Source organism: Salmo salar, chromosome ssa02, assembly GCF_905237065.1.
Source record: "Salmo salar chromosome ssa02, Ssal_v3.1, whole genome shotgun sequence".
Lineage (NCBI taxonomy): Eukaryota > Metazoa > Chordata > Actinopteri > Salmoniformes > Salmonidae > Salmo > Salmo salar.
Window position 1 is genome coordinate 61,643,096 of NC_059443.1, and position 26,862 is coordinate 61,669,957.

A 26,862-nucleotide genomic window follows, 5' to 3' on the forward strand; every position below is an offset into this window, starting at 1 on the left:
TGTCAGCGCAGCTCACAGATCACTGCACCTATACATAGCCCGTATGTCAATAGCCCATCCAACTACCTCATCCCTATACTGTTATTTATTTAATTTATTTTGCTCCTTTGCACCCCAGTATCTCTACTTGCACATTCATCTTTTGCACATCTATCACTCCAGTGTTTAATTGCTAAATTGTAATTATTTTGCCACCATGGCCTATTTATTGCCTACCTCCCTTATCTTACCTCATTTGCACACACTGTATATAGACTTTTTCTCTATTGTGTTATTGACTGTACGTTTGTTTATTCCATGTGTAACTCTGTGTTGTTGTTTGTGTCGCACTGCTTTGCTTTATCTTGGCCAGGTCGCAGTTGTAAATGAGAACTTGTTCTCAACTAGCTTACCTGGTTAAATAAAGGTGAAATAAAAAAAATATACATTTTCCTATAGTAGGCCTATCTTAACAGGCTACATCCTGACAAAATACACCATATGAGTGGCCTGCTAATGGACCTTTCTTGTGCTTGTTAACTACACGTGTCTAACTCATTCCACGGAGGGCCGAGTGTGTGTGGGTTTTCTCTCCTCCCTTGTACTTGATTGATGAATTAAGGTCACTGAGTAGTCAGGAACTCCCCTCACCTGGTTGTCTTGGTCTTAATTGAATAGAAAAAACAAAAACCTACAGACACTAGTCCCTCCATGGAATGAGTTTGACACCCCTGTTCTAAACTGTTGATAATAGACCCAAACTGATCCAAATGGTTGCATATTCAGGCCTATAGGCTGTAGACAGTTATTTTGGCATGAAACAAAACAGGACGTTTGAGCGGTTATTAGCCTACATCACTGCAGTTCACAGCCTATAGACAATAATTGCGTACTCACTTCATAACGATAATACACTCCTCATTGCACTGTTGTTGTAGCCCAGGTGTGATAATGATCTTGTCTGAAAACGTAGGCCTAGGCCAAATCAATAGTGAAGCTTTGCGTACCCCGGGACCACAGAGCCCAGCCTGGAGGAACGCACAGATCTGACATTTCATAATCTGTTAACCTTTTTTCTTGCACCCTGACAGGTAAATATTTAGCCTATAGCCCTAATATTTAGCTAATGAATGGACTAATATCTAGCTAATATTTAGCTAATGAATGGCCTAATATCTAGCTAATATTTAGCTAATGAATGTCCTAATATCTAGCTAATATTTAGCTAATGAATGGCCTAATATCTAGCTAATATTTAGCTAATGAATGGCCTAATATCTAGCTAATATTTAGCTAATGAATGTCCTAATATCTAGCTAATATTTAGCTAATGAATGGCCTAATATCTAGCTAATATTTAGCTAATGAATGGCCTAATATCTAGCTAATATTTAGCTAATGAATGGCCTAATATCTAGCTAATATTTAGCTTAATTACTTGGGCTACACATCACTAGCCTCTCCCTTCCAGCTGAGCGGCAGGTAGCCTAGCGGTTAAGAGCGTTGGGCCAGTAACCGAAAGGTCGCTAGTTCTGAGCCGACTAGGTGAAATATCTGTCGATGTGCCCTTGCGCAAATCGCTTAATCCTAATTGCTCCTGTATGTCGCTCTGGATAAGAGCATCTGCTAAATAACTCAAACGTCCCTTTGTGCTGTAGGCTACAAAAGCTATAGGACGTTCATACTTTATATATATTGTTTAGCCTATTCGGGGAAAGAAGCAGGCTTGCTTTTACTAATTGCTGAATGTAAAACAGGCCTACAGCATAGACAATCCATTTTGTGGAGAGTTGAGGAGAGAAAGTGTGTTGGTGTGATCACTTTTGGCCGATTATGATAACATTGTTGCACTGATGCATTTTAAACAGTTGCACTGGACCGACAGAGAGATGAGCAGAATGAAAAAGATGACGCAAAGGAATTGACAACCATCAGAAAAATGGGAATTATTTGCAAACCATTTGAGCAACGAGGCAATGAGATGCTGTAAAAGATATGCAGGCTAAACGTTGTTTGTTGTAGAATTGCTACATTTAAATTAGGAGTTACTATATCATTTTTCATTAGGCCTACGTTTACATTGAAGTGTTATTTGAAAGTTGTCACTATGACAGTGAACACACCCTGAAAAGACTGAATGGTCTTGTGTCTTATTAATAGGCCTACAGCGTGCAGTAGGATGCGTTGATCAGTTGATTGACAGGTGTAAGACTGTAGAACGGTATACTGTCCTCTAGTGTGGATGCTCACCAACATTTTTATAGTTATGTAGGCTATAGTTTATCGTTATAGATATTGGCTTGGTGGATGGCCCTTAACTCTGACAACAGAACTACCAGTAGGTATAGCTAACGTTAGTGAACTTGAATTAAATAAATATAAAAATACATTTATACTTGTTTACTTTACTTTTATGCTCTATAAATTAACTCCTTCGAATAATTAACTCTGTCAAGTTTGCCACCGGCGTGCTGCAGCAGGGAAGTAAAGCGGAAGTGGAATCCATCACTTCCGTTGTTTGGCTGTGCTCATAGAAACTTTTGACAATTAGGTGGATACACTGTCATAGCCTGCTTTATCATGTAAGGTTTTTGGTTACATTGGAACAACACTAGCATTTATTGTCTAATTTACTGAAGTATTAGACCATACAGGTACAGTAAAGTAAACACTGGAAGGACATTGGAAATTGATAAGAGCTTCTTGCTCAATGTCTCTCTTTACTTCAAATGATTTTCATGAAAAGTGTGGAGACATCCTCAAGGGAAATATCAAATAGGATTTCCTCTTCATCCTAGTGGTGAAATATGTGTCTCTTTCTACCCTTACACCCAGTCGAACTAGCTTAAACCTGGTATAAACACATACAACAGCATGAACATGTTTTTCTCTAATATACTTCATCGGTATCTAGTGGAGCTGGAGGAGATGGCTGCCGTTTTACGGTCCCCTAACCAATTCTGCTATTGTGTGTGTTTTTTCGCTTTATTTGTAACTTATTTTGTACATAATGTTTCTGCCACAGTCTCTTATTACCGAAAAGAGCTTCTGGATATCAGGACAGCGATAACTCACCTCATACTGGAAGAATACGTTTTTTTTCTTTAACGAGTGGGACGCAAAGGATTTACTCCAGACACCCGACAAGGCGCTCATCCCCGTCATTCGCAGGAGAAAGAAATGGAGATATCGGGGACGTAGGTCTGGGTGCCTTGTAAGCATCCGACGGCGAGTGGGTAATCTGCCTTTACCATCAATCCTATTAGCCAACGTACAATCACTGGATAATAAAATAGATGAGCACTTATATCGTACCAACGGGACATTAAAAACTGTAGTATCTTATGGTTCACCGAGTCGTGGCTGAATGACGACATGAATAACATACAGCTGGCAGGTTATACACTGTAGCGGCAGAATAGAACAGCAGCCTCTGGTAAGATAAGCGGTGGCGGTCTATGTATATTTGTAAACAACAGCTGGTGCACGAAATCTAAGGAAGTCTCAAGGTTTTCTCATGATATCTGTAGACCACACTATTTACCAAGAGAGTTTTCATCTATATTCTTTGTAGCTGTCTATTTACCACCTCAAACCGATGCTGGCACTAAGACCTCACTCAATGAGCTGTATATGGCCATAAGCAAACCACTCATCCAGAGGCCGGCGCTCCTAGTGGCCGGGGATTTTAATGCAGGGAAACTTAAATCCATTTTACCTCATTTCTACCAGCATGTTAAATGTGCAGCCAGAGGGAAAAAACCTCTTGACCACCTTTACTCCCCCCTCTTTTACGCTGCTGCTACTCTCTGTTTATTATCTATGCATAGTCACCGCTACCTACATGTACATATTACCTCAATTATCTCGACTAACCGGTGCCCCATGTATATACCCTCGCTATTGTTATTTTACTGCTGCTCTTTAATTATTTGTTACTGTTATTTTGTAATTTTTTTTACTGTCCAAATATATATGGAGGGGAGAGTATATGACCATGCATATACACTCCCCTCCATATATTTACTGGTGGTGGCTTGTAACTTATAGGGTCTTTGTTTAAGTCATAGTACTTATGGAGTTGGTCAGTATAAAGCTTGACCCTATCTAAGCTAACCTGGTCGCAGATCTGTTTGTGCTGTATAGCACAATGGCCATAGCAGTTGGCAAGAAGTCACAACCAGATCTGGGATCAGTCTATAACTAAAAAGATAGATTTTGTTAGGGGTGACAACAACCTTTTTAACCCTTGCCACATAGGAACGTAGCCCTTTCCTTCAGTCAAATGACTAGTGACCTCATGGGTGGAACGTTATTCATATTCTTCTTCATTTAATCATTAATAAACATTAACTCTGAAAATCTGGTGTTTCTATGCCAAACAGTTTTGTTATATTTCAGTCTTCTGTGATGTATATAAAGTATAATATTGGGATGAAAACTCAAAATGTAATCATTTAAATTCTATATCTGACACGGTACAGGTGTCTTCTGTTTTTAAGCCCATAACCATGTGTGTGAGGTGTCTACTTTTGTCTCAAAGTAGATTTGTTTAAGACGACCAAGAAACACTCTGTGTGAGCCTGATTTAGCTCACTGCAGTAAAAGGATAAAGGGATATGAAGGTGTGTGTGTGTGTGTGTGTGTGTGTGTGTGTGTGTGTGTGTGTGTGTGTGTGTGTGTGTGTGTGTGCGTGTGCGTGTGCGTGTGCGTGTGCGTGTGCGTGTGTGTGTGAGTGAGAACATGCATGCATGGTCATATACACTACTTGGTTCCATATTCCTAGCACTCAATGACTACATCAAGCTTGTGACTCTACACATTTGTTGGATGCATTTCAAGCTTGTTTTGGTTGTATTTCGGATTATATTTTGCCCAATAGGAACTAAATTATGACTAATGTATTCTGTCATTTTGGAGTCACTTTTATTGTAAGTAAGAAAATAAGGTGTTTCTGAACATGATTACGGATAATCACGAATGAACTGTGAATAATGACGAGTGAGATGGAACATAGATTATCCCCACCAAAATGCTAATCTCCCCTGTTATTGGTAATAGTGAGAGGTTTGCATGCAGGTTTTTTTCTGGATAAAAAGAGGCTTAGGTGGTGGGCATGGCAGGGGGCGTGGCAGGGGGTGCGGTCGGCCCAACTGCAAGGCTGAATTTCAGAGAGAACTTTAGTGGCCCCCATCTTGTCGGTGTAGAGAAACATTTGCTTTTTAAAGCCAATTCCCTGCAATTCTACATATTTATCTTTGGAGCTGAGAGAAATGTTAGCAGTTTTATAGCAAATTTCCTGCAATTCTATGCATTCTGTCATGGCTTAAGCTGTGTTCTTTTGCTTAAACATAATAACAAAATCTATACTGCTTAATTCATTGTTTTTGGAATTTGTCGTTCTTCCTGACTGTCTAGATTTTATTCCTGGTGAATGTTAGTTCTCAAAGATTATAGTATTTGGTAACAATTTACTTTTACTATTATTACACATCTATAAGCATTCATGAACGTGTTATAACAGTTCCCAACCGCATTACTGAAAAATATTGAAATATAACCATAGTATATCTATAGCGCATTCATGTCATGCTATGGAAGAGCTCATATTTAGGCATCTTAATAGATGCATCATTACAATGACAGCGTAGTGTCATCATTATGGCTGTTTTCAAAAGTGTGCTTCTGCCATACCAGTATACACATGCTAAAACTCCAAACCACGTTTGGAAAAGTATGCTGATATATAGCCTGCACCAGCCCCATTTCCCCCACAGGCCGGTAAAGGCCCATCACTTACCGTAATTTCCGGACTATTGAGCGCACCTGAATATAAGCCGCACCCACTGAATTTAAAAAACAATATTATTTTGAACATAAATAAGCCGCACATGTCTATAAGCCGCAGGTGCCTACCGGTACATTGAAACAAATTAACTTTACACAGGCTTTAACGAAACACGGCTTGTAACAAAAATAAATAGGCTTTAACGAAACACGGCTTGTAACAAAAATAAATTGGCTTTAACGAAACACGGCTTGTAACAAAAATAAATTGGCTTTAACGAAACACGGCTTGTAATAAAAAATTAGCAGTAAACAGTAGCCTACCAAGAAAGTCATTGCTCCAGACCAAGCTCCCGTGCAGCAGCTCTATTTCCTTTTCCAACAGCCAGATCAATCGCCTTCAACTTGAAAGCTGCATCATATGCATTTCTCCGTGTCTTTGCCATAATGGGGGTGACAAAATGACTACCGTAATCAGAATGATGGGAAGTTTGAGCGCGCTCGATTTAATCTAAACAGTAAACAAAAAAGTTGTTTGACCTTAACCCATTCGGCAATTTCATTGGTCTAATGAAAGCTTCATGCCGGCAAAAAACTGAGCACGTCACAGAATGTTTATTTTTTTATTTTTTTTGAAAGCGGGAAAAATCCATATATTAGCCGCGTCATTGTTTAAGCCGCGAGGTTCAAAGCCTGGGAAAAAAGTAGCGGCTTATTGTCCGGAAATTACGGTACCTTCTGCTTCTTCTTCTCACTGAGGTCAATGGTGCTTGAAGATCACCACAGGGTTGAATCCTCAGGGTAAATTGTATGCATCAAATCGTGTAGTTGAGGATCATAACTCTTTTGTAACTTATTAACAGTCCTTCACCACATTAAGTTGGTGTCTATTTATGAATTTATACATGGACACTTCGTGTGTGCGTTATAGACCAGTATTACCGACTTAATTGTGATGTGGAGAAGGACTGTTAATGAGTTACGAAAGAGTTATGACCCTCAACTACACGATTTGATCCGTGAAATATCCCCTGCGGATTCAACCCTGTGGTGATCTTCATGCACCATTGACCTCTGAGAAGAAGAAGCAGAAGGTAAGTCACGGGCCTGTACCGGCCATTGGCCTCTACCAATGAGGCCAATGGTGACTTTAAAACAGTTACAAAGTTTAATGGCTGTGATAGGGTAAAACTGAGGTTGGATCAACAACATTGTAGTTACTCCACAATACTAAGTAGGCACTTAAGTAAAGTAATACTAAAAAATGTGACAAAGCAATTCACTTTTTGTCCTAAATACAAAGTGTTATGTCTGGGGCAAATCCAATACAACACATTATTGAGTACCACTCTCCATATTTCCAAGCAGAGTGGTGGCTGCATCATGTTATGGGTATGCTTGTAATTATTAAGGACTGGGGAGTTTTTCAGGATAAAAAATCTACTGAATGGAGCTAAGCACAGACAAAATCTTAATGGAAAACCTGCTTCAGTCTACTTTCTATCAGACACTGGGAGATTAATTCACCTTTCAGCAGGACAATAACCTAAAACACAAGGCTACACTGGAGTTGCTTACCAACAGTGGCCAAGTTACAGTTTTGACTTAAATCTGCTTGAAAATCTAAGGCAAGACTTAAAAATGGTTGTCTAGCAATGATTAACAACAATTTGACAGAGCTTGAAGAAATTTGAAAAGAATAATGGGCAAATGTTGCACAATCCAGGTGTGGAAAGCTCTTAGAGACTTACCCAGAAAGACTCACAGCTGTAAATGCTGCCAAAGGTGATGCTGCTAACATGTGTGAATACTTATGTCAATGAGATATTTCTGTATTTAATTTTCAATAAAATGCAAAGATTTCTAAAAACATGTTTTCACTTTGTCATTATGGGGGTATTGTGTGTAGATGGGTGACAAAAAAAAGCTATTGAACCCATGTTGAATTCAGGCTGTAACACAACAACATGTGGAATAAGTCAAGGGGTGTGAATACTTTCTAAAAGCACTGTATGAACACACCCTCAAATAAAAACTGACGTTCTATACTGTCGCCTCATATGAAACATTTGATCTCAAATCCCAAAATGTAAGTGTACAGATATACAATTTTAAATTGTAGCTTCACTGTCCAAATACATATGGAGGGGAGTGTATGTGTATACCACAGGAGGCTGGTGAGGGGAGGACGGCTCATAATCATGTCTGTAACGGAGCAGAATGGAACGGCATCAAACATCTGGAAACCATGTGTTTGATACCATTCCACTGATTCTGCCCCAGTCATTACCACGAGCCCTGTCCTCCCCAAATTAAGGTGCCACCAACCTCCTGTGGTGTATAGGTGTGTGTGCGTGCGTGCGTATCTCTCTGTCTGTCTCTGTCCCTCTCTGTACTGTGTGTGTGTCTCTCTCTGTCTCTGTGTGTGTGTATGTGTGTGTGTGTCTTTCTCTGTCTCTGTCCCTCTCTGTACTGTGTGTGTGTCTCTCTCTGTCTCTCTGTGTGTGTGTGTGTGTGTGTGTGTGTGTGTGTGTGTGTGTGTGTGTGTGTGTGTGTGTGTGTGTGTGTGTGTGTGTGTGTGTGTGTGTGTGTGTGTGTGTGTGTGTGTCACTATCCCTCTCTGTGCTGTGTGTGTGTGTGTGTGTCTCTCACTGTTTCTATCTCTGTCCCTCTCTGTGCTGTGTGTGTGTGTGTCTCTCTGTCTCTGTCCCTCTCTGTGCTGTGTGTGTGTGTCTCTCTGTCTCTGTCCTTCTCTCTGTGTGTGTCTCTATCTCTGTCCCTCTCTGTGCTGTGTGTGTGTGTATCTCTGTCTCTGTCCCTCTCTGTGTGTGTGTGTGTGTGTGTGTGTGTGTGTGTGTGTGTGTGTGTGTGTGTGTGTGTGTGTGTGTGTGTGTGTGTGTGTGTGTGTGTGTGTGTGTGTGTGTGTGTGTGTGTGTGTGTGTGTATCTCTGTCTCTGTCCCTCTATGTGCTGTGTGTGTGGCTTACTTGTTGTTGTCACCTTAAACCTGGCCTACCTAGATCTATCTGGCTTACAGGGGTTATATTGGTGTGTTGTGTTGGGAAGGCACGGTTAATACTGCAGTGGGCTAAATCAGGGTCACACAGAGTGTTTCTTGTTAGTCTTAAACAAATCTACTTTGAGACAAAAGTAGACACCTCACACACATGGTTATGGGCTTAAAAACATGTCAGTTATAGAATTTAAATTATTACATTTTGAGTTTGCATCCCAATATTACACTTTATACACATCGAAGAAGACTGAAATATACTGAACAAAAATATAAACGCAACATTCAACTATTTTTTTGACTTACAGTTTATATAAGTAAATCAGTCAATTGAAATAAATTCATTAGGCCCTAATCTATGGATTTCACATTCAGGGCAGGGGCGCAGCCATGGGTAGGCCCACCCACTTGGGAGCCAGGCCCAGCCAATCAGAATGAGTTTTTCCCCATAAAAGGGCTTTATTACAGACAGAAATACTCCTTAGTTTCATCAGCTGTCTGGGTGGCTGGTATGTCTGGGTGGCTGTTATCAGACGATCCCGCAGGTGAAGAAGCCGGATGTTGAGGTCCTGGGCTAGCATGGTTACACGTGGTCTGCAGTTATGAGCTGGTTACACTTACTGCCAAATTTTCTAAAACGACGTAGGGGGCTTATGGTAGAGAAATTAGCATTAAATGCTCTGGAAACAGCTTTGGTGGACATTCCTGCAGTCGGCATACCATTTGCACGCTCCCTCAAAACATGAGGAATCTGTGGCATGGCGTTGTGTGGCAAAACTGCACATTTTAGAGTGGCCTTTTATTTCCCCCAGCACAAGGTGCACCTGTGTAATGATCATGCTGTTTAATCAGCTTCTTGATATGCCACACCTGTCAGGTGGATGGATTATTTTGTTAAAGGAGAAATGCTCACTAACAGGGATGTAAACAAATTTGTGCACAAGATGTGAAAGAAATCAGCATTTTGTGCGTATGGAACATTTCTGCAAACTTTTATGAAACATGGGACCAACACTTTACATGTTGCGTTTATATTTTTGTTCAGAATATAACACAACTGTTTGACATAGAAACACCATATTTTCTGCTTTTTTAATTTTTATAATGAAGAGAAATATTAATAGCATTCCACAATGAGATTAGTAGGTCATTTGACTGCAGGAAAGGGCTATGATAACACACATTCCAGGGCTGGTTTCTACTCGACCTGCAACACCTGTGTATTTGGAGTGCTTTCCCTCTGATCAACATGGAGCCGTTCTGTTTTCCAACTACCTCAGGTGCTCAGAGTAACACAGTGTAGAGTGATTGTTGCTGAAGTACTTGACTGGATCCATTTACCCCATTGAGGGACCAGAGTGAGAGAGGGAGAGAGAGAGAGTCCTTAGTATTTAAACTATGCCCTATCTGCATCTAAACGACCCCACAAGCTCCAAGACAATCTGATCACACAGTAGTGGCTTCGGTCAGTGAGAATTTCGCCCGGGAGGGCGGGAACGGAAACTTCATTTTCTGGGCTAATATTAGCCCGGGCCGGGCCTCCTCTGGAAAATTCCTTTTAAATGATCACTCGCTGAGAAAAGGCAAAGAATTTGTTTAGCGTTTTGGTTGACAGTATTTTGCATGGAGGGGTTTTTGCAGACAGTGGCTGTGTAGTAGAGGGTCCTGGGAAAGCAGATGTGGGTGAAGGTTTCTTTCCATCAGATGACCAATGGAATGATTGTTAATGCTGTGTGCCAGACAGTAGAACTTTGTTTCTTATTTTATACTGATTGATACAGATCAATACAGTCACGTTATAGGCCAAGAGCTTGATATCATGTCATGGTACAGCATCACAGTAGGCTACTGTTACTACTGTATTACTAGTGTTACCATCTCACTGTTACTACTGTATTACTAGTGTTACCATCTCACTGTTACTACTGTATTACTAGTGTTACTATCTCACTGTTACTACTGTATTGCTAGTGTTACCATCTCACTGTTACTACTGTATTACTAGTATTACCATCTCACTGTTTCTACTGTATTACTAGTGTTACCATCTCACTGTTACTACTGTATTACTAGTGTTACCATCTCACTGTTACTACTGTATTACTAGTGTTACCATCTCACTGTTACTACTGTATTACTAGTGTTACCATCTCACTGTTACTACTGTATTACTAGTGTTACCATCTCACTGTTACTACTGTATTACTAGTGTTACCATCTCACTGTTACTACTGTATTACTAGTGTTACTATCTCACTGTTACTACTGTATTACTAGTATTACCATCTCACTGTTACTACTGTATTACTAGTGTTACCATCTCACTGTTACTACTGTATTACTAGTGTTACCATCTCACTGTTACTACTGTATTACTAGTGTTACCATCTCACTGTTACTACTGTATTACTAGTGTTACCATCTCACTGTTACTACTGTATTACTAGTGTTACTATCGCACTGTCACTACTCTATTACTATGTTACAATCTCACTGTTACTACTGTATTACTAGTGTTACTATGTTACTGTTCATGCTGTATTACTAGTGTTACAATCTCACTGTTACTACTGTATTACTAGTGTTCCTATCTCACTGTTACTACTGTATTGCTAGTGTTACTATCTCACTGTTAATACTGTAGTACTAGTGTTACAATCTCACTGTTACTACTGTATTACTAGTGTTACTATCTCGCTGTTACTACTGTATTACTAGTGTTACTGTCTCACTGTTACTACTGTATTACTAGTGTTACTATCTCACTGTTTCTACTGTATTGCTAGTGTTACTATCTCACTGTATTACTAGTGTTACTATCTCACTGTTACTACTGTATTACTAGTGTTACTATGTTACTGTTCATGCTGTATTACTAGTGTTACAATCTCACTGTTACTACTGTATTACTAGTGTTCCTATCTCACAGTTACTACTGTATTGCTAGTGTTACTATCTCACTGTTACTACTGTATTACTAGTGTTACAACCTCACTGTTACTACTGTATTACTAGTGTTACTATCTCGCTGTTACTACTGTATTACTAGTGTTACTGTCTCACTGTTACTACTGTATTACTAGTGTTACTATCTCACTGTTTCTACTGTATTGCTAGTGTTACTATCTCACTGTATTACTAGTGTTACTATCTCACTGTTGCTACTGTATTACTAGTGTTACTATGTTACTGTTACTACTGTGTTACTAGTATTACTAACTTACTCACTGTTACTTTCTGCAAGCTTTTATTAAGTTGCAAACCTCAAAGCATATACCCAGTATGTTCATATGTATTATATGGTAAAATAAAAAATACAATAAAAAATGTACTATTTGTCATTTGTATAAGTATTCAGACCCTTTGCTCAGTACTTTGTTGAAGCACATTTGGCAGTGAGTACAGCCTTGAGTCTTCTTAGGTATGATGCTACAAGCTTGGCACACCTGTATTTGGGGAGTTTCTCTCATTCTTCTCTGCAGATCCTCTCAAACTCTGTCAGGTTGGATGGGGAGCGTCGCTGCACAGCTATTCTCAGGTCTCTCCAGAGATGTTCGATCGGGTTAAAGTCCGGGCTCTGGCTGGGCCACTCAAGGACATTCAGAGACTTGTCCCGAAGCCACTCCTGTGTTGTCTTGGCTGTGTGCTTAGGGTCATTGTCCTGTTGGAAGGTGAACCTTTGCCCCAGTCTGAGCAGGTTTTCATCAAGGATCTCTCTGTACTTTGCTCTGTTCATCTTTGCCTCAATCTTGACTAGTCTCCCAGTCACATTCCGCTGAAAAACATCCACACAGCATGATGCTGACACCACCATGCTTCACTGTAGGGATGGCGCCAGGTTTCCTCCATACATGACGATTGGCATTCAGGCCAAAGAGTTCAATCTTGGTTTCATCAGACCAGAAAATCTTGTTTCTCATGGTCTGAGATTCCTTTAGGTGCCTTTCGGCAAACTCCAAGCGGGCTGTCATGTGCCTTTTACTGAGGATTGGCTTCCGTCTGGCCACTCTACCATTAAGGCCTGTTTGGTGGAGTGTTACAGAGATGGTTGTCCTTCTGGAAGGTTCTCCCATCCCCACATCGGGTTCTTGGTCACCTCCCTGACCAAGGCCCTTCTCCCCTGATTGCTCAGTTTGGCCAGGTGACCAGCTCTAGGAAGAGTCTCGGTGGTTCCAAACTTCTTACATTTAAGAATGATGGAGGCCACTGTGTTCTTGGGAACCTTCAATGCTGCAGGACATTTTTGGTACCCTTCCCAAGATCTGTGCCTCGACACAATCCTGTCTCTGAACTCTATGGACAATTCCTTCGACCTCATGGCTTGGTTTTTGCTCTGACATGAACTGTCAACTGTGGGACCTTATATAGACAGGTGTGTGCCTTTCCACATCATGTCCAATCAATTGAATTTACCACAGGTGGACTCTAATCAAGTTGTAGAAACATTTAAAGGATGATCAATGGAAACAGGATGCTCAATTTTGAGTCTCATAGCAAAGGGTCTGAATACTTATGTAAATTAGTTATTTCTGTTTTTTAAAACCTGTTTTAACTTTGTCGTTATGGGGTATTGGGTGTACATTGATGAGGGGAAAAAAATATTTAATCAATTTTATATTAAGGCTGTAACTAACAAAATGTGGAAAAATGAAGGGGTCTGAATACTTTCCGAATGCACTGTATATGCCCTGATGAAATATCCCAGATGTGAAATCTGGGATATGATGTATGATGATGTATGATGTGTGATGTATGATGTGTGCTTTATTACTTTATGCAATGTATCATTAAGCAATAAGGCCTGTGGAGGTGTGTTATGTTGCCAAAATACCACTGCCAAGGGCTGTTCTTTTGCACGACGGAACACAGAGTACCTGAATACAGTACGCGGAATACTGGCCATATACGACACACCTCTGAGATGCCTTATTGCTGTTATAAACTGTTTAACAATGTAAAAAAAAACTTTTTTTGTCATACTTTCAGCCAATCAGCATTCAGGCCTCGAACCACCCGGTTTATAATTAGTGATATATTGCATGAACAGAGAGTACTTGACCTCTATCCACTGAGTGTTCAAAAAGACCACAGTGCTCATAAGTTGACCTTTATAGCGTTGGACACAGAGGCTCTTGCTGCACTTTATCACTATGACCCAAACTTTACAACCTCTTAAATGTGTGTTCTATCGCTCTATCTCTCTCTATCTCCGTCTCTCTATCTCTCCTTCTCTGCGTGTGTGTGTGTGTTAGGTAAATCCCACCTGGCCATAGTTCAGAGGGTGAACAACGAGGGTGAGGGGGACCCCTTCTACGAGGTCCTGGGCATCGTCACCCTGGAGGACATCATCGAGGAAATCATCAAGTCAGAGATCCTGGACGAGACAGACTTGTACAGTAGGTGCCCAAACTATTTACTTCATGCACATTTTACTGAAATGAAGTGGTATCAATGTTTTTATTTTGAGTAACTTGAACCTGTTACCAGACTAGTAGCACTTTATTATCTGCTGTAATGTAACGTGCTACCGCAAAAGGTTTAGCTTCCAGGCATTTTATATTGTTTTAATGTTATGTTATGTCCAGTAATGTTTCAACAGCAACTCTGTTTCCCCCATTTTTTACATTTTAAATTTGTACATACATTGTCCATAGGGAAAGAATATATTTGCTTGAAAATAAATTCCTTTGAGTAACTAAAGTTTATTCACCCTTGTACCTAGGAAATGCACTATCAAATTCAGCTTACAATTTCTCCCCTTTCCCAAAAACAATTCCTCCCCTTTCATCCCATTCCCCAATTCTTTCTCCCCTCAGCTGACAACAAAACGAAGAAGAAAATCACCCATCGTGAGCGGAAGCAGGATTTCTCAGCCTTCAAGCCCAACGACAGTGAAATGAAGGTTAAAATATCACCTCAGCTTCTGCTGGCAACCCTGCGTTACCTAGCAACAGGCAAGTGTGCACACTGCGTTGCTGCTTGACTTCCCCCAGTGTGCCCTCAGAACCCTGACTGTGGAACAAGTGTGTGTGTGTGGAGAGGGCGAGAGTGTGTGTTTGTGTGTGTGTTTGCGACGAGTGAATGTGTGTGTTTGTGTGTGTGTGTGTGTGGCGAGAGCGTGGGTTTGAGACGTGTGTGTGTGTGTGTGTGTGTGTGTGTGTGTGTGTGTGTGTGTGTGTGTGTGTGTGTGTGTGTGTGTGTGTGTGTGTGTGTGTGTGTGTGTGTGTGTGTGTGTGTGTGTGTTTGTGATGTACACGTGGGTGATTGTCTGAGAGGAGAGGAGACACTAGGCCTCTGGGGAGCGCGGCATGGGATGTCTGCACAGACTTTATATGGCTCAGTCTGAAAACATGGCCGACTATTTGCTTGCGTGTCATGTTCTCAGCGGTTGGGAGACTGTAGCATTTAGCATTTAGCTTGGAACACACATCACAATTTGGTTACACTACTTTCACGATGACATCACTTTCGACAGTTTGGCTGATTGCTGGGGTTCTCCCAGAAAGCATGTCTACATGTCTGCATGTCAGACCTGCATTCACATATGTTTGAAATTCTTGATTGAGCTTGCCTAGGGCAATGGGTCGAATGGAATAGTCCCCAAAGTGCAAACCCCATCCCATCTGGCACTTCAGGCAGGCTAAAGCAAACAGGCTAAAACAAACAGGCTCAAGCTCAAAGCAGAACATTAGATCCAGATCAATGTATGGCTGTGGTGCCAAGTGTTTAAAAGATTTGAAATACTATTAGAACAATCCCATGGAACGTACAACCAGAACCACCGTGGAATGTCCCAGCTAGCTACCAGTAGTAGAGCACAGGTGATTCAAATATGTTGCATTTGTAGGGGATTTGGTGAGAACTTTGACCTAGCGAGCTGCTAAGCATCACTTAAAGCTGTGGCCCCGCTGTCCCCTCTAAAGGAACTTTGGCTATTAGCAGGGCCAGTCCCTACCGTAGTGTGGTGGAGCAAGCTGCCAACTGAGACATATCACCACACTCTGGTGTCAGGGGCACGATTGGTTAACCTTTTTTGCCTTGACCAATGAGAATAATGATAGAGTATGGGGAGAATCAGGTTGAGCCTGTGTGCAATACACGTGATTATAGTCAATTTACCGTAGATAAGGTGATAATGAGGTGATATGGTAAAGGCAAGAGAGTGTTTTTACATGGAATTCTATTGTTGATATGGTATTGTAGGGTATTACATCACAACGTCTTGTGTCTTACCACTGCATCATATTGTCTTGTACAATGTTGTATCTTACTGTATTGGTCAATTTGTTCTTAAATTATGTCTCTCTCCATCTCTCTTTCTCTCTCTCTCTCTGACTCTCTCTCTCTCTCTCTGACTCTCTCTCCCCCCTCTCTTTCTCTCTTTCTCGTTCTCTCTTGCCATCTCTCTCTCCATCCTTCCCCCTCTCCAGAGGTGGAGTCGTTCGGGCCGGTGCAGATGTCAGAGAAGATCCTGCTGCGTCTGCTCAAACACCCCAACGTGATCCAGGAGCTGAAGTACGACGAGAAGAACAAGAGAGCACCGGAGCACTACCTCTTCCACAGGAACAAGCCTGTGGACTACTTCATACTCATCCTGCAGGTCAGTACCGAGCCACGCCATTGGGCCAGGGGTTAGTACGGGGCCACGCTATTGGGCCAGAACCAGGAAGATACAACACTACAATCACTTAACTGTTGTATTTGTATTTTTTGCACTCGCAAACACTGATTTTGCAGATAGCAGATATTTTACTTGCAGTGATTGTGATGCTGTATGTAGTTGTACAATGACAGCAATGACAAATGTAGAGCGGGGCCACGCTATCGGGCCAGGTCAGTAATGGGCCACGCTATCGGGCCAGGTCAGTAATGGACCACACTATCGGGCCAGGTCAGAAATGGGCCACACTATCGGGCAAGGTCAGTAATGGGCCACACTATCGGGCAAGGTCAGTAATGGACCACACTATCGGGCAAGGTCAGTAATGGACCACACAATCGGGCCAGGTCAGAAATGGGCCACACTATCGGGCCAGGTCAGTAATTGGCCACACTATCGGGCCAGGTCAGTAATGGGCCACACTATCGGGCCAGGTCAGAAATGGGCCACACTATCGGGCCAGGTCAGTAATTGGCCACACTATCGGGCCAGGTCAGAAATGAGCCATGCTATTGGGCGACGGTCACTACACTCTTCAGCTGTGGTTACACCTTGCATTAACATGTAGTTGTCATCATCCGATCTAGATGGAGATTTGTTGCGTCTACACGTGGTAATAAAATGTCTGTTATCTGCCCACTACGTCCGTATTGTGACCAGATTCCCTGGTCCCTCCCTAGATGCAAAATTATCCAACCTGACTTGAACCTCCCCTTACGACACGAGCTGTATAAATCGACAGAAAACAGCTAACTTTTTATACTCATCATTACAGCCCAATACCTTGTCCAGCTCTGAATAAAATGGGCATTGGGGTTTCCCGTTCCCACTCCCACTCCAGTAGGCAGTTAGTTTCTAATGAAGTCCATGATGTTAATTCTGTAGGAATTGTCGAGGTATCGTTGCCCATAATTACTACCTCAACAGGCCAGTGCGATTTTTTTTTTAGAGGACGGGACAACCGTGACGTTGGACAAACTTCTAAGCTTTCATGGTGAGGATTCGTTTATACACTTCAAGGATATCCGTACAAGATGCATCTTTGACTTCCTCCGGTTGTCAGGAAGGTCCAATCACAATCACTTCACAATGTGTCTTTTGATTGTCTACACCTGTCGACAAATGTGGGAACAATCAGGATGTTGACAAGATCAGGACAACTGACGCATGTTAGAACCAGGTATGAACCCTTTTTGGTTCCAGGTAGAACCCTTTCCACAGAGGGTTCTACCTGAAACCAAAAATAGTTTGTACCTGGAACCAAAAAGGGTTCTCATATGGGGATAGCTAAATAATCTTCTGGAACCCTTTTCCTAAGAGTGTAGGCCAGGAAGGGGATTGGCAGCTATTAAACAAAGCAAGGGGATTTTCCACGAGTTATAAACAAGAGTGAGATTTGCCCTCGAGTCAGGGTGGCAACATGAGGGTGATGTAAGTCGGAAGTGATGCTGCAAGTACCTGTTTTAAAGGCCCAGTGCAGTCAAAAAAGTGAATTTTCTGTATTTTATATATATTTCCGCACTATGAGGTTGGAAAAATACAGTGAAATTGTGAAAATGATGATAATGCCCTTTTAGTGTAAGCGCTGTTTGAAAAGACCACCTAAAATGTCAGCCTGTTTTGGTAGGATGGAGTTTTGACCTGACTGGTGACATCATCAGGCAGTAAATTAGTTAATAGCCCAATAAGAAAGAGAGATCCAAACCTCTCTGCCAATGAACAGCTAGTTTTCAGTTTTCCCCTCCCCACTCAGACCACTCCCAGACAGTCCAAGCTAAATTCTTGAGAAATTGCTCTTTGCTAAGAAGCTACTTTTGTTTCTTTTTGACCATTTTAATTGAAAACAATCACATTAAGGTACTTAATTGTTAACAAGAAATGATTTGATATTGCATTGGGTATTTAATCTTTAAGAGAAAGTTTTACAGATGGATTGGCTGAAATAGTTGCAGCATGCAAATAGGAAATGTACTTTGCGGACTTAAAAGTACATTTTTATATCAATATCAAATCATTTCTGGGTAACAATTAAGTATCATGCTATAACAGTTTTCCATAAAAAAAAAAAAAAATAAACAAAAATAAATTCTTTGCAAAAAAAAAAATCTAAATCAAGAATGTTTCTAGGACGGTCTGGGAGTGGTCTGAGTGGGGAGGGGGAGGGCACCTGAAAACAAAAAACGAGCTGTTATTGGCAGAGAGGTTTGAACTCTCTTTGTTATTGGTCTATTAACTTATTTACCGCCTGGTGCCCTAACCAGGCAAGCCGAAACTCCACCCATGCTAAACCTGCTGATGAGATTATATTTTCAACCAGTAACTATCAGGAAATAACACTGATCACAGTTTCATCAGCTGTTGTACAATATGATACAAAACACAGGAAAAACAGAACGCACTGGGCCTTTAAAAGAACGTGAAGTAGATAGTAATCTCACTGCGAAGGAGAGATTTGTCTGGAATATTGTTTGAGGTGTGAATTCTGAAATGTTACGCGGTTCAGTCAATGCCCTCAACAAACAAAATGCTGCTAAAACCAAAACACAGTGAATTTACTGTAGCTGATGATCACCCTCTATACCCTGCAGTACTTCTCAACTGATCTGAGTCTTCTTCAGACTCTTACGGAAAGTGTGTTGTGTTCCTCTGCAGGGGAAGGTGGAGGTGGAGGCAGGGAAGGAAGGGATGAAGTTTGAAGCAGGAGCGTTCTCCTCCTATGGGATGATGGCTCTCACCACCTCTCCAGGTAAGACTTCCTTGTATACCGACGTCTCAATGGCTGTGTCTAAAATCACGTCCTATAAATATTCACTGCAGTACACAGCACTTTTGTCCAGAACCCTACGTCCCTGTATAAAACTACTTTACAAAAATACTACATTGTAGCCTATAGGGATCTACCATGTATATATCAGATTTCCCCAATTCCCTCCTACCCATCATCCATCGGCAGCTATTGAGACATGAGCTAGGTTCAGGATGACTGGTTTACAAATTGTAAAGAAACAGTTTATCAGTAACCAAGTGAATTGACTCATATTGAAATAAGGTATGACACATTTTTTTGTGACGCAGCCTCTGTATTTTCTCAGTTCATTCACAAACTTCCAGTCAGGCGCTAGTAGGATCTCAGAGACACCTGCTGGTGAGAGGGCAGAATTACACCCTCCTCATCAAAACGTTGTCACTGTAGTTTGGTTTATGGAACATAGAGTACATGCTTATGAGATGGTGTATTTTGTCATATTTTATCACAGACCCTCTTTCAATGTGCTTGGATGGCACGTTGGTTGTTTTTCAGGACACGCTGTACGACGGTAACGTTATACAATTATTTCATTTTGTGGGCTTTGGTGATGGATTTTTCCGTGTGTGTCTCCCCTCTCTGTCGGCCATCTCTCTTCGCCAGTCCCTCTCTCCCTGTCTCGTACCTTCGTTGTCAGTAGGGCTGAGTCCCTAGCAGGATCTCCAGGTATGGTAGCCCTCTCTTTCCTGTCTGCCTGTCTGTCTGTCAACCTGTCTGTCTGTCCATCCATCCCCCTATCCCTCTATCTCCATCTCTCCTCACATCTAATATAACTCTTCCCATTGGGATGAGTGTACACTTCACCTAAGCCTGCTATTTCCCGGCATTATAACTGCATGGTGTGTTGTGGACATAGTAATGAATTCTGGTCCTGTTGCTCATGAGCTTAAATTCTTTGAGAGTGGAATTCTCTTGTGCCACATCGCAAGAATACTTCGCATGTTTGTGTATTAATATGCATTTCCTACTTACGCTGTCCTTACGTTTGCTTTGCATATTAAACGTTGTTTTGCATGGACGTTTAACAAGGCGGGACTTACCTATTGTTTTGGACTCTGAAGGATGTCTGTTACTGTGTACTGTGCATGTGAAGCGTCCATTCCCCTGTGTGTGTGTGTGTGTGTGTGTGTGTGTGTGTGTGTGTGTGTGTGTGTGTGTGTGTGTGTGTGTGTGTGTGTGTGTGTGTGGTAACCAGTGCCATAACTCAGCCAGTGAATAGTGTAGTAGAGGCCCCCAGAGTGAGGCATAGCCGCCACTAGAGACAGGCTCCACCCCTCTAGCCCCGTAACCCTCTGACTCCATAAACAAGGCTATGAGTTACAGCCCCCCGCAGGGCCGCTGACTGCAGCACACACACACACACACACACACACACACACACACACACACACACACACACACACACACACACACACACACACACACACACACACACACACACACACACACAGCTCAAGCCTCTGATCCACCCCATATTTACTAAATTCCCTCCTCCTTCTTTTCCCCCTTGTCCCACTCCACCCTCTTCCACTCCATCCCTCCATCCCCTACCGTCCCCCGTCGGCCCCGAGAAAGTAGAGTACTAATCTCCCAGGGTTCACATGCCTGGGCCTTGGCCTACTGCGTGGGACCACACTGCTTTATGCAGACATCCAAACCCAGGATTACATACATTCCAGCCAGAGTAGTAAGCATTAACGCCCCACCTCTCTGGAAGCCCAGGTCTTTTCCACTTGGTTGTGTGGTTTTTCTCTCGTCTGCTTTTTAAGAAGTGGAAAACATAAGCTGAGTTTAATTAAAATAAAGAGAAAGTATTCTAATTTGAGAAGTGGGGAAAAAGCGGCATCACGCTAGACCACCGACTCAAAACCTGTGAAGCAAAGCCCACCCCCCCCAATGGGAGGACTTAAAATGTATATTAGATTTCCATACATTGCACCAAGGATTCTTGGCCTATATGTTACCTAATCATTCAATTAAAGAAATAGCTTTTCATTCTGTGTAGAATTCAGTAAATAGATGATGCACAATCAGTTTGTGTAGATGGAGATTAGATGACAAACATAAATTATACAAAGCTATGGTTAGGTACAGCAGTACAGCTATAACTGATTGTGGATCCCATATACAGTGTCTCTGGGACATGTTCTGTGGGTTCTGCATTTATTCTGTTCTCTATTCTGTTCTCAGATCAGGGCTGGGGTCAATTCCATTTCAATTCCAGGTCTCTTCAATGCTTTTCAATGAGGAAAAATGTAGAATTGGATATTGGAATTTGGTTGACTTTCTGAATCGACTGTTATAGACATGGAATCGACCCCAACCCCAGATGTGTATTTTCTGTGAACAGAAGCCGAAAAACTTCTATTCTTCTCTATCCCGTGCAGAGAACAAGTCCCCCCCGCGGCCGTTTGGCCTGAACCACTCAGACTCCCTGAACCGGAGTGACCGCATCGATGCCATCACACCCACGCTGGGGAGCAGTAACAACCAGCTGAATGCCTTCCTACAGATATACATGCCAGACTACTCTGTCAGGGCTGTGTCTGACCTGCAGTACATCAAGGTGAGAGGATAGTCAGGATGCACACACGGACAGACACGCATACACACACTACACACACATTACACTATACACACACACTACAGATACAGTTGAAGTCGGAAGTTTACGTACATTTAAACTCAGAGTAGAAATTCCCTGTATTGGGTCAGTTAGGATCACCACTTTATTTTAAGAATGTGAAATGTCAGAATAATAGTAGAGAGAATTATTTCTTTCAGCTTTTATTTCTTTCATCACATTCCCAGTCGGTCAGAAGTTTACATACACTCAATTAGTATTTCGTAGCATTGCCTTTAAATTGATTAACTTAGGTCAAATGTTTCGGGTAGCCTTCCACAAGCTTCCCACAATAAGTTGGGTGAATTTTGGCCCATTGCTCCTGACAGAGCTGGTGTAACTGAGTCAGGTTTGTAGGCCTCCTTGCTCGCACACGCTTTTTCAGTTCTGCCCACAAATGTTCTATGGGATTGAGGTCAGGGCTTTGTGATGGCCACTCCAATACCTTTACTTTGTTGTCCTTAAGCCATTTTGCCACAACTCTGGAAGCATGCTTGGGGTCATTGTCCATTTGGAAGACCCATTTGCAACCAAGCTTTAACTTCCTGACTGATGTCTTGAGATGTTGCTTCAATATATCCACATAATTTTCCATCCTCATGATGCCATCTATTTTGTGAAGTGCACCAGTCCCTCCTGCAGCAAAGCACCCCCACAACATGATGCTGCCACCCTGGTGCTTAATAGTTGGGATGGTGTTCTTCGGCTTGCAAGCCTCCCCCTTTTTCCTCCAAACATAACGATGGTCATTATGGCCAAACAGTTCTATTTTTGTTTCATCAGACCAGAGGACATTTCTCCAAAAAGTACAATCTTTGTCCCCATGTGCAGTTGCAAACCGCAATCTGGATTTTTTATGGCGGTTTTGGAGCAGTGGCTTCTTCCTTGCTGAGTGGCCTCTCAGGTTATGTCTCGTTTAGGACTCGTTTTACTGTGGATATAGATACTTTTGTACCTGTTTCCTCCAGCATCTTCACAAGGTCCTTTGCTGTTGTCCTGGGATTGATTTGCACTTTTTGCACCAAAGTACGTTCAACTCTAGGAGACAGAACGTGTCTCCTTCCTGAGCGGTATGACGGCTGCGTGGTCCCATGGTGTTTATACTTGCGTACTATTGTTTGTACAGATGAACGTGGCACCTTCAGGCGTTTGTAAATTGCTCCCAAGGATGACTTGTGGAGGTCTACAATTGTTTTTCTGAGGTCTTGGCTGATTTCTTTTGATTTTCCCATGATGTCAAGCAAAGAGGCACTGAGTTTGAAGGTAGGCCTTGAAATACATCCACAGGTACACCTCCAATTGACTCAAATGATGTCAATTAGTCTATCAGAAGCTTCTAGAGCCATGACATAATTTTCTGGTATTTTCCAAGCTGTTTAAAGGCACAGTCAACTTAGTGTATGTAAACTTTTGACCCACTGGAATTGTGATACAGTGAATTATAAGTCAAATAATCTGTCTGTAAACTACGTGTGTCATGCACAAAGTAGATGTCCTAAACTATAGTTTGTTAACAAGAAATGTGTGAAGTGGTTGAAAACGAGTTTTAATGACTCCAACCTAAGTGTATGTAAACTTCCGACTTCAATTGTAGACATGCCAGACTACACTGTTATGGCTGTCGGACCTGCAGTATTTCAAGGAGAGTCTATACACACTTCTACACACACGTGTGCACGCACATACTGTACACACACACACAGACACACACATTTGTGACCAACCGCCTTGATTCGGTCTTATGGTTTAAAATTTGAAATGGTGTTTTTTACATTGGATAAAAGCAGAGACACAGAGCTACAAAATGGTATATCATACGCTGCATTTGAGGAACAATGGGAAAGTAATTTTGCTTTGAAAGTTGATAAACTTGTAAACTCACTTTTGAGAAAAGGGCCTTTGAATGTTTTGCTACCTACTGGGGAGCTCTTCTTTGTCTACACCCATTCAGCATCGTTCACACCCTTTTAAGCTTTAGCTCCCACCCATCTCTTTATCTGAGCGTTTTGTCCTAAGAACAGCAGTCAAGCACCCAAGCTAACAGTTGTCACAGTGACATTCTATTAAAATGTACATTTGCATAGTGGAGTCTTTTGTTAACCTCTCTAGGGTAGGTGGCACCAAATCGTCCCACCTACGTAACAGCCAGTGGAATCCTGTGGCGCGTTATTCAAATACCTTAGAAATGCTATTACTTCAATTTCTCAAACATATGACTATTTTACAGCATTTTAAAGACAAGACTCGTTAATCTAACCACACTGTCCGATTTCAAAAAGGCTTTACAACGAAAGCAAAACATTAGATTATGTCAGCAGAGTACCCAGCCAGAAATAATCAGACACCCATTTTTCAAGCTAGCATATAATGTCACATAAACCCAAACCACAGCTAAATGTAGCACTAACCTTTGATGATCTTAGATTTCGTAGATTTCTAAATATTCCATTACCGTACTTCGAAGCATGTCAACCGCTGTTTAAAATCAATTTTTATGCCATTTTTCTCATAAAAAGCGATAATATTCTGACCCGGAATCTGCGTTTAGGTAAACAGACGAAAGAAAATAAAGCATGGGGTCGACTCGGGCACGCGCCTAAGCCCATAGTACTCTGATCGGCCACTTGCCAAAAGCGATAAAGTGTTTCAGCCAGAGGCTGCCTCGATATCGTTCAGCTTTTTCCCGGGCTCTGAGAGCCTATGGAAGCCGTAGGAAGTGTCACGTTATAGCAAAGATCCTCAGTCTTCAATAAAAAGAGCCAAGATGAAACACAACTTGTCAGATAGGCCACTTCCTGCATGGAATCTTCTCAGGTTTTGGCCTGCCATATGAGTTCTGTTATACTCACAGACACCATTCAAACAGTTTTAGAAACTTTAGGGTGTTTTCTATCTAAAGCCAATAATTATATGCATATTCTAGTTACTGGGCAGGAGTAGTAACCAGATTAAATCGGGTATGTTTTTATCCGGCCGTGTCAATACTGCCCCCTAGCCCTAACAGGTTAAGACATGTAGCTAGCTAGCTAGCTAAACAATGAACCATAATCCCAACTCATGACGTTACTACCTTGCATGAATCTGCAGGTAGCTAACCAACCAGGTTCAATGTTAGCTAGCTAACATTAGGCTATAACTAGCCAAGCAAATTGCTCTGAGATACGAATAATACGATCATACACGTAACGTTAGGTAGCGAGCCAGCCAGCTAATGTTAGCTATCTAGCTAACAGTACACTTCAACTTGAAATGAAAACAACTGTCAAAATTAGAAATGTGTAATATCTGAAAATGTAGCTAGCTAAACTATCTTACATCATGGTTGGACGCTTCTCCCTGTCACAGATGCCATGGTTGCCCTTAGTTTGAAGATGTAACCCGGAGACCGGTGTTTTCTCCATCTCCTTAGCTATCATACTCTAATTCCAATGATTTCAAAACTCAGTCCTCCAGAAAGTGGAGAGCAACACTTTTGCAGTTCTACTAAGCAATATATATTTTTTAAAGCAGCGGTAGACATGATTACCTACCGATATTGACCAGCTCAAATAGACAGAAGTGTGCTACATGGCATGCCAATCCGAACTCATCTCCCGTTATGTCCAGCCCACTCATTATCTCAGCCAATCATGGCTAGCGGGAAGGTTGCTGTGTTTTTCTGTGGCAAAACCAACTAGACTCGCAATTTAACAATTGTATTCGTTTTTACAGATGACATACAAGTTTGTTATTAAGGCACATGAAAGTTCACGTTCCAGAAGGCATTTCTTCAAAAAAAAAAAAACATTTTGATAAATAAAAAAAAGATTATGTTCAAATGGCTGTCCTGTGAAGTAGTGACCCGCGACATACGCCTAGTTTCCTGAAACGGGTCACATTTGGGTGTCGCTTGTATAATAGCGGAGGTTGAGGTTGAATTGGCTGGCATAGGATCTGTCCAAGTGGGAGGATGTAGATAATGAAAAAGAGGGGCCCTAGCATGGAGCCCAGAGGCACACCCTGTGTGACTTTAGTGAGATATATGTGTCCGGTTGGTGAAACATGATTGAAACCAGGAGAAAGTGGATAAGAATGTTCTGTTGGAAATGTAGCTATGCTATCATTCAAGATGATCATGTAGATATCCACATCTGCCAGTTCAACTGATGCCCAGGGATGCTATTTAATATACTGTAATATCGTATAACCTGATATCATGTAACTGTATTATCCTCCCGCAGGTGACCCGTCAGCAGTACCAGAACGCCCTGATGGCGTCGCGCATGGATAAGACGCCCCAGTCGATGGACAGCGAGTTCACCAAGATCGAATTGACTCTGACCACTGAGCTCCACGATGGTGGAGGGGGAGGCGTGCTGGAGACGCCAGGTATGGCCCACCACGAGACAGCCAGCCTGCTCAACCTCAACACACAGCCCCAGAACTGTCTGGCCCACAGGGTCAACCACACTGCGCACAATGAGGGACCCATCTAGCCCACACTGGGGTGGTGGGGACAGAGGGAGTGGAGGGAGAGGAGGGAGGAGGGGTCTGGGGACAGGGGGAGAGGAGGGAGGAGGGGTCTGGGGACAGTGGGAGAGGAGGGAGGAGGGGTCTGGGGACAGGGGGAGAGGAGGGAGGAGGGGTCTGGGGACAGGGGGAAAGGAGGGAGGAGGGGTCTGGGGACAGGGGGAGAGGAGGGAGGAGGGGTCTGGGGACAGGGGGAGAGGAGGGAGGCGGGGTCTGGGGACAAGGGGAAAGGAGGGAGGAGGGGTCTGGGGAGAGGGCGAGAGGAGTGAGGAGGGATGGTGTTAGTACCCTCTGGGCCAGGGCCTGGGCCTAATCCCCCGACATCCAAGGACCTCTAACCCCTACCCACCACCCCCTTATGGATTGAAGACCCTGGGGGAATTGAAGGGAAGGACCTCTAACCCCTACCCACCACCCCCTTATGCATGGAAGACCCTGGAGGAATTGAGGGGAAGGGGGCTACGGAGATGTGTATACTGAGCCCCA

General features: G+C 42.3%; 1 protein-coding gene across 5 annotated transcripts in view; it reads left to right on the forward strand.

Annotated features, from left to right (window-relative positions):
- Window positions 1–26,412, forward strand: part of LOC106588670 (metal transporter CNNM2) — a 58,185-nt gene extending 31,773 nt beyond the window's left edge. Inside the window, exons 2-8 of one of the 5 annotated variants that reach the window (XM_014177888.2) lie at window positions 14,031–14,174; window positions 14,595–14,732; window positions 16,209–16,378; window positions 19,091–19,184; window positions 19,848–19,910; window positions 21,632–21,810; window positions 26,088–26,412. In XM_014177888.2, the coding sequence (XP_014033363.2) occupies window positions 14,031–14,174; window positions 14,595–14,732; window positions 16,209–16,378; window positions 19,091–19,184; window positions 19,848–19,910; window positions 21,632–21,810; window positions 26,088–26,342 (1,043 nt within the window). In that variant the 3' untranslated portion in view covers window positions 26,343–26,412. Of the gene's footprint in view, window positions 1–14,030; window positions 14,175–14,594; window positions 14,733–16,208; window positions 16,379–19,090; window positions 19,185–19,695; window positions 20,932–21,631; window positions 21,811–26,087 lie in introns of those variants that run through there. The other 4 variants (XM_014177898.2, XR_006761889.1, XM_045707197.1 and 1 more) reach the window with 4 other exon arrangements.
- Window positions 26,413–26,862: the final 450 nt, after the last annotated feature.